Genomic DNA, 12,411 nt, shown 5'->3' with positions numbered 1-12,411 from the left:
TGACATGTTCTCAGGGGCTCTCCTGCACCCAGGGGCGGGTCTGCCCTTGGGGGTGGTCCTAGCCCCTGGCCAGCCCTCCAGGGAGAGGACTGCCTCATCGGGGACATTAGCCATCTCTGGATCACCTGCCCCTTGCTCTGCACAACCATTCCCGCTCGGCTTCTGGGACATCCTAGCTCCCTGGCCCTCCTCCCCTGCCAGGCATCCCCTCTGCCCACCCCCTCTATGTTCTGTGCCTGGGGATGAGGTCCTGGCCCTCTTCTCTCTCCCGAATGTCCTCTCCAGGCCTGAAGCATGATTATTCTGCTTTCTTGGGTCCCAGCCTCTTTGAGGACCCTCTCCCCAGAGGAGAGTGCCAGAGACGCACCCAGAGTGGCATGCAAGCCCTGGCAGGTCCCCCCATGCAAGACTGCCCAGTTAAGGACCCCTGGCTCATATCCCTCAGAACCAAATTTTGTAAATTTCAGCCCAGACTTTTCCTCTGAGCTCCAGACCATCTAGGAGCCTCTCAGTAGGGAAGTGGGTGCCACTCTGGCTGCACCCACCTCTCCCAAGCTGGCTGCCCAGTCCTCTCGAAGTAGGCTCCTAAATGATTTTAGAATCTGCCTGTACCTTTGCGGCTCTTGCCACAACGCAGCTGAACAAATACAACAGCTTCAATCCCCCGATGCTCTCCAAGCCCCGGTGCCTGCCGTAAACCCAACCTGACCTCACCTCTAGCTACAGCAGACTCCCTGTGCTCGTCTGGGCCACCACACCCTCTGTTCACACTTCCCCCGTCCTGGGATGCTTTCCTCACTTGTCAGCTAGGCCAGGTGGAGAAAATCTTCCTCCCAGCCTCCGGGCAAGCATTGCTTTCCTGGGAGTTCTCCCTAGGTGGCGCACACCATTCCCTTTGCTGTGTGGCTGCTGCCTCTTGTACACACTCTCAAAGCAAGGCTCCTCCAGGCCTTAATCCCATTTAAGGGGCTGCTTCCTCTCTGTTCTGTGAGCAGCTTGAGTACAGTGACAGACCTTTCTATCACTGCCTCTCCACCCCCAGGCTCACAGTAGGTGCTCAGCAAATGTTCCCTGGTGAATGAAGGAAGGATAGCAGGGTGCTATGGAAAGGAGACCTCTGGCCGGGCGCGGCAGCTCACTCTTGTAATCCTAGCCCTTGGGAGGCTGAGGTGGGTGGATCACCTGAGGTCAGGAGTTCAAGACCAACCTGGCCAACATGGTGAAACCCTGTCTCTACTAAAAATACAAAAAAATTAGCCAGGCACGGTGGCGGGCGCCTATAATCCCAGCTACTTGGGAGGCTGAGGCAGGAGAATCACTTGAACTCGGAAGGCAGAGGTTGCAGTGAGCTGAGATCATGCCACTGCACTCCAGCCTGGGCAACAGAGCAAGACTCTGTCTCAAAAAAAAAAAAAAGGGGGGGCACCTCATGCAGGGTATATGATAAGAATATCACACTTCCCTCCTTGCTCCTCATGCAACATATGGGTTTACCAAAATCGAGGCCCCTCCTCGCCTGGGCACTCATGTTACCTAGGGGTTTCAGACAGTAAGCATCCCCTCTCCTTGAGTATAAGGCAGGGGGTGGGGTTCAGAGGGACCTCTATTTTAAAGGAGATTCAGAGATGCCCAGAGGTCTATAGGAGTGCCCAACACACATCAGTGGGGTGGGGTGGGCCTCAGTTCCACCTGCCCTGGCCTCAGAAGGCTGTGCAGCACCCGCACACCATTCTCTCCATCCATCCCCACGACCTCCCTAGGAAGCCGGAAGCAGGAGTGGAAACGGACGCGAGGGCTCATGTGGCCATCCCGTTTCTGAGAGGGTGTGCCCCTACCCGCTGGTGCCCCACACTCACCCAGCCAGGCCCCCGAAGATCTCTGTGACGTAGGCGTAGTCCCCGCCGGACTTGGGGATGGCGACTCCCAGCTCTGCATAGCAGAGGGAGCCCAGAGCTGTCACGCCCCCACCCAGGACCCAGACGAACAGGGCCAGACCTACGGAGCCCGAGTGCTCCAGGACCCCCTTGGGCGAGATGAAGATGCCCGAGCCGATGATGTTCCCTGTTGGGGGAGAGATGGGGAGGCATCAGGCCTGGGGTCCCCTTCACAGCCTGGCCTTCCGTGTGGGGATCTGCCTGCTGCCAGGAGGAAGAGAGCCCAGGGTGCTTCCTGGAGGAGGAGGAGGCAGGAAGTGGGCTGGAGGTGTGGAATGCCACTGGCCCCCAAGCCCGGCAAGTGCCATTCTGGGCTTATTATCTGCCCCTTCCTCAGTCCCTGACATGGGAAATGGCACCTCATCCAGCTGGCCAGGCCCCTCTGCCAGAGACGGGCCTCGTTTGACTTCCTCAGCCCTCCATTGCCCCTGTGAGGCGGGGCCAGCAAAGTGAGGAGGCTGAACTACCTGAGTGATGGCAGACGGTGGCTCTCCAGGCACCCCACAAGGCCCATGCTCAACCCTCACGTCTACTCAGAGCCCCAGGCGTATCAGCCTGCAGCCACTTGTCCTGCCTCCAGCCCGCTGGCCAGAGCTGGCCCCTAACATAGGACTTCAACCACTCTCCCGCCGCTTTCCCACCGGCCAAAGTCCAAACTCATGGAGTGGCTCAGGAAGTAGCACCTCCTCCATGAAGCCCTCTTTGACCACATCAGGTTTGGGCTTCTCTTCCTCCTTCAGTTTCCTCTCCTCTCCTCTCATCTTTCTTTCCTTTTCTTCCTTCCACTTCCTGGATTCAAGCAATTCTGCCACCTCAGCCTCTCCCAAGTAGTAGGATTACAGGCGTGAGCCACCGCGCCTGGCTAATATTTTTTGTATTTTTTTTAGTAGAGACGGGGTTTCACTATGTTGATCAGGCTGGTCTCAAACTCCTGACCTCAAGTGATCCACCCGCCTCGGCCTCCCAAAGTGCTGGGATTATAGGCGTGAACCACTGTGCCCGGCCTTCTTTCTTTCATTCAGACAGGGTCTCGCTCTGCCACCCTGGCTGGGTGCAGTGGTGCGATCATAGCTCACTGCAGCCTGGGACTCCTGGGCTCAAGAGGTTCTCCCACCTCAGTCTCCCTAGTAGCTGGGACTCCAGGTGTATTACCACACCCAGCCTTTTTTCTTTTTTTTTTTTTTTAACTTTTTGTAGAGACAGGGTCTCATTATATTGTCCAGGCTGGTCTCCAACTCCTGGGATCAAGTGGCCCTCCCTGCTTGACTTCCCAAAGTGCCAGAATTACAGGTGGGTGCCACCACACCCGGCTAATTAAAAAAAAAACGTAGAGTTGAGGGGTTCCGCTATGTTGCCGAGGCTGGTCTCAAACTCCTGGGCTCAATCGACTACCCACTTTGGCCTCCCAGAGTGCAGGGATTACAGGCGAGAGCTACTGTGCCTGGCCCCTCTGCTTTCTGACATGATGGGAAACGTTCAGAGGGGCCAGCTGTGGTCTGTAGAACGGGTTCCCAGGTTGAGCAAGACTCGGAGTGCCTGCTGAGCCCTGAGCTCCGCAAAGAGGGACAATATTCTGGGTTATATGGATCTCACCATCTGTGCACATGAATCAGGTAACCTCACTGGAGATCTGTACTAGGGCCTGTCCAAGAAGAAATAAACCTAGAACCTTGGGCGCTGTGAACAAACAGCCCTGGTAGCACCTGCGGCTCGGCCTCTATGCAGTAGCCACACCAGACCAGGTCCTGAGAGGACGGGTCCATCTCCTTCAGAGCGGAGCCCGCCTCTTCCACCTGCCGGGCCCACAGGGGGCTGGATAAGGACACGGTTGTAGCCGCCAATTTGTATTCACTCCTTGTCCACGGTGCTCCCCCACCGCCCCCCCGCCCCCGCCCCGGCCGACACAGATTTCCAGTCTGGACAGCTACGACGCCCCACTCGGTTTTCCGGTCACATCCCAGGAGCCCTAAATACATCCAGATAAGGATGAACTAATTCCCGTGCCTCAACCCCCAGAGGTAAGCTGTACCCTTAGTCTACTTCTCGGGGGAGAGAAGTGCCTCCCTCATCTGGCAGCGGGGTCCAGGCCTGGGTGGGCTGTAAGGTTTCTAAAGAGCCTTTGAGTTCCCTCCATCCGGCAGCAGGGCCTCTGTTCTCAGGACCTGGCGGAGTGGGATTTGCCGAAAGCCAGGGAGGTTGGAAGCCAGCGGGGGCTGGGTGGCCTTGGAAGGAGCTGAGCATGTTCACGCTGGGAGCATCCCAGGCCCTGAGCCACCCACCCTGCAGACAGCCCACCATGCTTCTGCTTGGCGGGGCCTCCTGGGTGGAGCTCCGGGGGAAGCCATATCTGGCACCCGATCTTCCAGGGCCGTATCACTAGCCTCGTGCCCAGTGGCTGAAGACTCGGATACTGGGCTCGCCAGGGGTGGGGAGGCCACTATTGTTTGGAACACGTGGCCTCAGGCCACAGTTCAGGGCTTCCTCCCTTGTGACTCAAAGGACCATAGGCGTTAGCCAGTGTCTCTGAGGTCCTTAGGGGTTTCTCCCTCTGGGTCTAGACCACTCGCAGCATCTCCCTCAGGATCATGTTTGAAGGGGGCAGAAAATCACATCATGCACCCCCCACACTGGCTGCTCCCGGCACCGTGAAGGGTGGGTGGGGCACCGCATGGAGCAGCCGGGGCTGCGGGCTTGGGCATGGAGGAGGGAGGGGGCTGTGGACAGGGATGGGGGCCTCCAATGCTCCAGTGATTATAGGAAGGGTGTGGGAGGGACTGGTGGATTTCTTTTTTCTTTTTTTTTTTAGTAGAGATGGGGTTTTGCCATGTTGACCGGGCTGGTCTTGAACTCCTGACCTCAAGTGATCCGCCCACCTCGGCCTCCCAGAGTTCTGGGATTACAGGCTTGAGCCACCATGCCCAGCCAGATCAGTGGAGCTGGAAGGGGGCTGCCGGGGTTCCTCCCAGTGGTGAGGGAGGGGCTCCCTTCCCAGACTCCGTATTTCAGCCAAGCAGATCTACCTGGTTCCGGAAGCAGCAATGAAGAGGCCCAGCCCTTGGGGGAACCTGGTTTAAAGGGGCAGGAACTCAGAGTGGAACAGGATGAGGGGGCGCAGGATGGGCCTGGAGATACCACCGAGCCCCTGTTGGGTGTCTGACCCATGGCTGACCAGAGACATGCGGGTTCTGAGGCCTCTACGTTCCTGTCCACCCAGTGGGATGACAGCTCAGTGGTCCCTGCAGGTCCTCCAGGGGCCAGAGCTCCGGGCAGGTAGGTGAGGAAGTGAGTGTCCCCCAAGTCATCCTTCCCAGAGTCTCCACCACCCGCCCCTCTTCCTCGAGCCTTCGCTGGGTAGCTTTTATCACATTAAGATGTTTGGCCTGATGGGGCTTACTCGGCTTCTTGGAGGAACGAAGAAAGGGCCATTGTTCCCCGTGGCCACTGTGGTGCGCGCTGACCTATTTCTGGAGGCAGTGGCAGACCACGGAGGTCACAGGGGCGGCCCGTGGAGGTCAAGTTGCAGAGCGAGCCACTTCCCGTGGTGTGTGTGGGGAATGTGCAGTCTGATTTGGGGAGGGGGCAGGGAGGGCCTGTCGGGCCAGGACACTGGCACCAGTCCTCATGCCTTGAAGCACATTCCGCACCCGACAGTGTGACTCAGGCTAGTACTGCCCTTCTGAGCCCCAGTTTCCCCATTTGCCAGGTGGGGCCACTGGGCTAGGGGGCAGCAGAGGGCTAGTCCAACCCTGACTTCAGCAGGGAGGGTGCACCCTGCATGTCTGTGCTGGGCCACGGAAACAGTCTGCTCAGGGGCCCTGTCCCCGACTGTGGTAGGCCTCTCCCCAGCTCACTGGTCTCCCTGAAGCAACACCACCTCCAGGAAGCTCTCCCTGACCAGCCACCTTGGCCCCTGCAATCTGGACGTCGCCCCACAGCCGTGGTACCTGGATGATGGCTGGAAAGGGATTCTTTTATTCGATGCAGGCATTATCTTGATCCCGTCTGGCACATCAGAGGCCATGGAAAGTGCTTTTGGATCTCACTACGCACTGCCATCTGCCTTGGAGACGTCCTAGGCAGCCCCATCTTTCCTCTGAGACCTGAGTCACCCGGGACCCCAACACTGCGGGGTGACCAGCTGAGGCCTGGGTGAAGCCTACCCCGCCAAGCGCACGAGTGTCCTCACGTCCTCACAGCAGGCCTGTGTCAGGTACCTTTCCGGGACGACGACTGTGACCTCTGAGGTCTGGGCAACACCCCAGGGAGGTGAGTGGGGACATCCAGGATGTGCCTGGAACTGCCACTTGGCCAGCAGCCGCCTCCAGCCTAACCCACTTTCCTTTGGAGACAGGCGATGAGCGGAAGTGTGCAGCCCTCTCCAGCTCATTCAGCCCAGCCAGCCCAGCCAAGCAAACCTCGCCCGGGGCCCTGTCTCCTGGCTGAGGCTTCTCACGGTCACCAGTGAGTTCCACGTTGCCAAATGCAACCGTCGAGCCCCAGGCCACGTTATTGACTCATCAGCAACATGTGGCAAGTGGATTGCTTCCTCCTCACTCAGCCTCCTGGCCTCCCCCAGCCTTACCGGCTTCTCCTTTTCAGAATCCCTTATCTTGCTTGACTTCTAGACACTGGGTGCCCAGGGCTCAGTCCTGGGGCTTCTTCTTTTTCTTTCTATGCTTTCTTGATAGATAGATGATAGATAGATAGATAGATAGATAGATAGATAGATAGATAGATAGCCTATTACCTTGACTTCTGCTGGCAACTCCTAAATTTATATCCCTAGCATAGACCGCTCTGCTAAATGAAATCTGTATATGCAACGAACCACTCAGCAGCGGACATCATAGACTTTCCATGTTCAAAATGGAATTCCCGACTTTCACCTCCTTGCCCACAAAGTGCTCCTCTCAGTCTTCCCTGATCAATAAATGGCAAAACATCCTCCCAATTGCTTGGACCACAACCTTGAGTCACCCACGATTCCTCTCTTTCTCCCCCAGGACATCCATTCCATCACAAATCCTTTGGCTGTCATCTTCCAAACTCAACCAGAATGGAACCTCCTCTGACACCACCATGGCCACCGCCCTGCCCTGAGCCACTGTGGTCTCTTGCCCGGGGAGACCCAGGTAGCCTTCTGAATGGCCTTCCTCCTCCTCCCACTTATTCCCCCACTGCCTCTTCTCCATAGTGAGTCCTGCTAGCCCCATTCCATCACCCCTCTGCTCAAAGCCCAGAGTTCCTGCCTCACAGAGAACAAAAGGCAATGCCCTTAACATAGCTTGCAATGCCCTGCTCACACTGAACCCCACCCCAGATCTCAGCTCATTTCCAACCTGAGATCCCACACCCTGGCTCTCTCCATCCTCCTTCCTGGCTTCACTGTCTGGTCTCAGCACTTAACAAGACACGCATTCAGCTTGTTCATCTTGTTTGCGTGATTCCCACACCGGGATGGCAGCTCCAGAAGATGGATTTTGTCTGTCTTGACCCCCATGGTGTCTCTGGCACGTAAGCCAGTGCCTGACACCATTCAGTATGTAGTGGTTGAATAGTGGTCCCGGAGCACACTGAGGGTATCTGAGCCCAGGGTAGGTTGCCTCAGTTTCCTTACCTGTAAATGGGAGTGTAGTGGGGAACAGGCAAGCCCTGCACAGTTCCTAGTGCCCCGGTGAAGAGGGGCTGCGGCTCTGCAGAGGTCCACCCCCCTGGGAAGCCCAGCCACCTGCAGCCCTGGAGACCTGGGAGGGTCCTGGCTGAGGCTGGGTGAGCAGGGATTGGTTCCTGAGGAGATGAGGTTCATGACGTCAACTCCTGAGTCCCTGAACACACATCTGGCCCACAAATCCCTGCAGGAGCTGGACTCTAAAGTCAAAGAGAGAGCAGAGGAAGGGCCTGGTCAGCAGACCCAGGGGGGACTCCCACTTTGGAGGACCTGGGTGTGTTCCTTGGGTTGTGGATCCTGCGAGGGAGCTGGCCGAGGTTCCTGGGTCAGTATGAGAGGTCCTATGAGTCCAGCCGCCGAGGGGGAGGCAGACTTCCCTGGCTGGCTGTTTGTTTCTTCACCCGTAGTGGAGTAGGATAGGAGCTCAGTGAAGCCTAGTTGGACAAACTCCCAGCTCAGTCCCCAATCCTCCCCCATCAAGGGCTCTGACTCTAGCCCCAATTTGCCCAGCATCAGAACAGTGTAAAGGGCACCGGGACTGGGCACAGTGGCTCCCGCCTGTAACCCTAACACTCTGGGAGGTTGAGGTGGGAGGATCACTTGAGTCTAGGAATTTGAGATCAGCCTGGGCAATACGGCAAAACCCAGTCTCTATAAAAAATACAAAAATTAGCCAGGCATGGTGGCAGGCGCCTGTGGTTCCAGCTGCTTGGAAGGCTGAGGTGAGAGGATTGCTTGAGCCTGGGAGGTCAAGGCTGCAGTGAGCTATGATCATGCCACTGCACTATAGTTTGTGCTATGGAGCAAGACCTTGTCTTAAAAATATAAAATAAAATAAAATAAAATAAAATAAATAAAATAAAATAAAATAAAATATAAATAAAATAAAATAAAATAATGAAATAAAATGAAATAAAATGAAATAAAATGAAATAAAAATAAAATTAAAATAAAATAAAATAAATAAAATAAAATAAAATAAAATAAAATAAAATAAAATGCCAGGTGCGGTGGCTCAAGCCTGTAATCCCAGCACTTTGGGAGGCCAAGACGGGCGGATCACGAGGTCAGGAGATCGAGACCATCCTGGCTAACCCGGTGAAACCCCGTCTCTACTAAAAAATACAAAAAACTAGCCGGGCGAGGTGGCGGGCGCCTGTAGTCCCAGCTACTCCGGAGGCTGAGGCAGGAGAATGGCGTGAACCCGGGAGGCGGAGCTTGCAGTGAGCTGAGATCGCGCCACTGCACTCCAGCCTGGGCGACAGAGGGAGACTCCGTCTCAAAAAAAATAATAATAATAAAATAAAATAAAATAAAATAATAAAGGGCACCGGATTGGGAATAGAGTCCAAATCTGGTTCCGAATCCTGAGCCTACCACTTGGAGCAGTATCATTTCACTTCCAACCTTAGTTTCCACTCTGTAAAATGGGTATAAAAATTCCCACACTGCAAGGTGGGCATGAGATTCAAATGAGATAACGGAAGAACACGTTTTCATAAGGTAGTAAGAGGTGTTTTTCTGAACAGATGTTGGATGTGACCACGTCCTACAGAGCCCCTGCCCCAGCCAGTTCTATTTCCTCCAGCCTGGCCGATTCCCTTCCATCTGCGCTTGCGGTGGCCGGCGGGCACTGCCCTAAACACACTTGACGTGAGTCTCACGCCGGCCCATAGCCTGCTCTTCCAGGTCTTCCCATTCTCGAAAGCCTCACTTCCCAGTCTGAGCTGGAGCGGAGGGTATATGTGGGAGAGAGTGATAGGATCTCCTGGGAGGGTCGCTGTGGAAGTTTTGGAAATAACATGTTCAGTAATAGTAACAAACCAAGGTAGATTATGAAGCAGGACATTGGCTGGGCAGGGTGGCTCACACCTGTAATCCCAGCACTTTGGGAGGCCGAGGCAGGCAGATCACTTGAGGTTAGGAGTTCAAGACCAGCCTGGCCAACATGGTGAAACTCTGTCTTTACTGAAAATACAAAAAATTAGCTGGATACGGTGGTGCGTGCCTGTAATCCCAGCTACTCAGGAGGCTGACGCAGGAGAATTACTTGAGCCCCGGAGGCGGAGGTTGCAATGAGCTGAGATTGCGGCACTGCACTCCAGCCTGGGGGACACAGCCAGACTCTGTCTCAGAAAAAAAAAAAAAAGAGAAAGAAAGAGAGAAAGAGAGAGAGAGAGAGAGGGAGGGAGGGAGAAAGAGAGAGAGAGAGGGAGGGAGGGAGGGAGAAAGAGAGAGAGAAAGAAAGAAAGAAAGAGAGAAAGAAGGAAAGAAAGAAAGATGAAGAAGGATGTCAAGTTTTTAAGACTTTTAGAGCTAAAATATGACACTTTGCAGACATTTTTGATTCTGACCAGGCTCCCCAGTGTATTGGTGGAGAGAGAGTGAGCCCACCTGGGGCAGAAAGGTAGGGTGGGCTGGGGAGGGGAGACCCTTAGGACTTAAGGTGGGGAAGGCAGTGCAGACCCCAGCTCAGTCCTCATCTGCCCAGTCCCCACCTCCTATCACCTTCTGGTTGAGGTCGATCTCTCCTTGTTTTTTCCTGCCCCATCCAGCCTCCTGCCTGCTGTAACCCTCCAAGGCTCCCCAGGCCAGGCCAAGACCAAGGCTCCCCAAGACCACCACTGAGTGCCCTGGGCTTGGGTTCTGTAGCTGAATTGGTTGGCCAAGTGGCCCTTCACCCTGGCTCAGTCTTCAAGGTTTGGAGGCCAAGGTGGTGGACTTGGCACAGCAGGAAGGAACTGAAGGGTGGGGGAGCTGTCAGGGCAGACCTGGGCTGCATGGGAAACTTAGAGTCTGTCCTAGAAAAGGAGGGGGTGATGGTGGAGTTGGCCTTCTCCACTCCCACCACCACCACCTCCACCATCACCACCACCACCACCACTGCCGCTGCCACCACCACCACCACCACCACTACCACCGGGGCCCCCTTCTGGGAAGAGAGGAGCCAGGCAGCCTCCCTGTGGCCTGGGGAGGATGGGATGTGGGGAGGGGATAGAGTAGGAAGACAGGTCAAGGATGCTGGGCTTAGCTGAGGAGCCCAGGCAGAGCTGTGTCTCTCTGCACCTGCCTGGCGCTGTAGCTGGCTCTAGGCCTGGTCTCAATCCTATGACCCACTCATGGTGTGAGCTTCCCCTTCCCTGGAGGACAGGTCCTGGAGGGGGTGTGGGCCAAGAAAAAGCTCTAACCAGCACCCTGGCCAAATCCCTGGAACCAGCCCTTCCTTCCAGCAGACCGTCTGTCAGGCAGGGGCATCCTAGGCCAAGAAGCTCCCAGGGCCAGGTCCGGACCAGGTTCTAGGAGGCAGCATTCTAAGGGGAGGCGGTGAGATGGTGGAGTGACCTGGCCAGGGGCTGTGTTCAGGGGCGATTCTGGATGGGAAGAGCTGCTAATGTGGGGGTGGGAGAGGACGAGGTGAAGATGCTGGGTCTGCCCTACTAAGCCTCCAAACTTTCTCCATCTCCAGGGGTCTGAGGGTGGGAGGACAGGGAAGACACAAGCGGCTCTCACTGGTAGGGGACCGGGAAGACTGGCTGGCAGTAAGGTGAGAACAGTCGAGGCCCCAGTTACTCATCCCCCCAAACCATCTCTCCTGTCCCTCCCTGGAGGGGCTCAGAGGCACCCTGTGTAGACAAAGAAATAAGTCTGGATTAGTCAGTATCCATGACTGGGGACAGAGTGGAAAAATACCACTGCCATTCCCATGACCCCTGAGCTCTCTGCCTACCCAGAAACCCCTATGTGGGGGCAGGAGGACATGGACCCATTCTCAGGTGGGGACTTTGGACCCATTCTCAGAGGGAGACTTTGGAGTCCAGGGCCTCCAGACCAGGCGAGTGCCCAGTGCCCACCAGGATCCCAGCCCAGGGAGCAGCCGGCCTTCTGCAGGCTGGGTCTGCCCACTGCTGCCCCCTTCCCCCAATTGCTGGCTAACCCGCTCCCTCTCCTGGGCCCTGCTGCCAAACCCTGCAGTCATTGCCTGCTCTGAACATCCGTCCCCTCTGCGCCGGCTGCGAGCTTGTTCACTCCACTCACAGGCCCTCCTGCTTTCCAAGAATAAGTCACTGCACTGCGTGGCACCTGGACCCTGCCCACAGTAGGTACTCAGACTGACGACCCACAGTCCAGAACTTGGGAAGCTCAGCCTGCCGCAGCCTGACCAGCCCCTACACTGGTCAAGTTCCTGCGCTAATTGCAGGACTGCGGTCATGGCCATTTCACAGATGAGGAAACTGAGGGTAACTGCCTTGCAAAAGCCCCGCAGCAAAATCGAGTCAGGAGGAAGAGTCCAGCGGTGGATGGACCCAAAACTCCCCCAGGTGTAGGCGGCAGGGAGGTGGGAACACGGAGCTTTGGCACCCTGGGCCAGCAGCCCCTGCCCTCCCAGCAGTCGTAGCGCTCTGAGGCCAGACCGCAGGTGCCCCAGGCAGATCTGTCCGAGCTCCCGGAGAGGCGGCGCCCCTCGTTCGGCCTCCGCCCGCCCGGCGCCCGCCCACCTGGGTCCCGCTCACCGATGATGATGGTGCAGGCGCTCAGCAGCCCGATCTCCTTCTTGAGCGCCACTCGCTCCGAGGCGCCGGGGACGGGGCCTGGGACCGGGGAGCGCGAGGGCGCAGGGCTGGGGTTCCCGTGCTCGCTCGGCTGCTGCGTGTGGCCGGCCATGTCGCTGTCCCGCCGCGTTCCCGCTCCCTGCGCTGCCCCGTCTGTCCGGCCGGCCGCCCGTCCGTTCGTCGGTCGGCGAGCTCACGGCCCTGGCAGTCGGGACAGCGCCCACAGGCGGGCGCATGCGCTGGCGCGGGGCCCGGGACT

The 12,411-nt window shown here is 56.8% G+C and overlaps 1 protein-coding gene across 1 annotated transcript in view; it reads right to left on the bottom strand.

Moving 5' to 3' along the window:
- The window catches only part of SLC7A10 (solute carrier family 7 member 10), a 17,616-nt gene extending 5,205 nt beyond the window's left edge, over positions 1 to 12,411 (bottom strand). Inside the window, exons 1-2 of the mRNA XM_025368360.1 lie at positions 12,114 to 12,411; positions 1,857 to 2,061 (exon numbers count right to left, since the gene is read on the bottom strand). Of these exons, the coding sequence (XP_025224145.1) occupies positions 1,857 to 2,061; positions 12,114 to 12,264 (356 nt within the window). The 5' untranslated portion in view covers positions 12,265 to 12,411. The remainder of the gene's footprint in view (positions 1 to 1,856; positions 2,062 to 12,113) is intronic.

The sequence above is a fragment of the Theropithecus gelada genome, chromosome 19, assembly GCF_003255815.1.
Source record: "Theropithecus gelada isolate Dixy chromosome 19, Tgel_1.0, whole genome shotgun sequence".
Lineage (NCBI taxonomy): Eukaryota > Metazoa > Chordata > Mammalia > Primates > Cercopithecidae > Theropithecus > Theropithecus gelada.
This window is presented reverse-complemented; position numbering and strand designations above follow the sequence as displayed.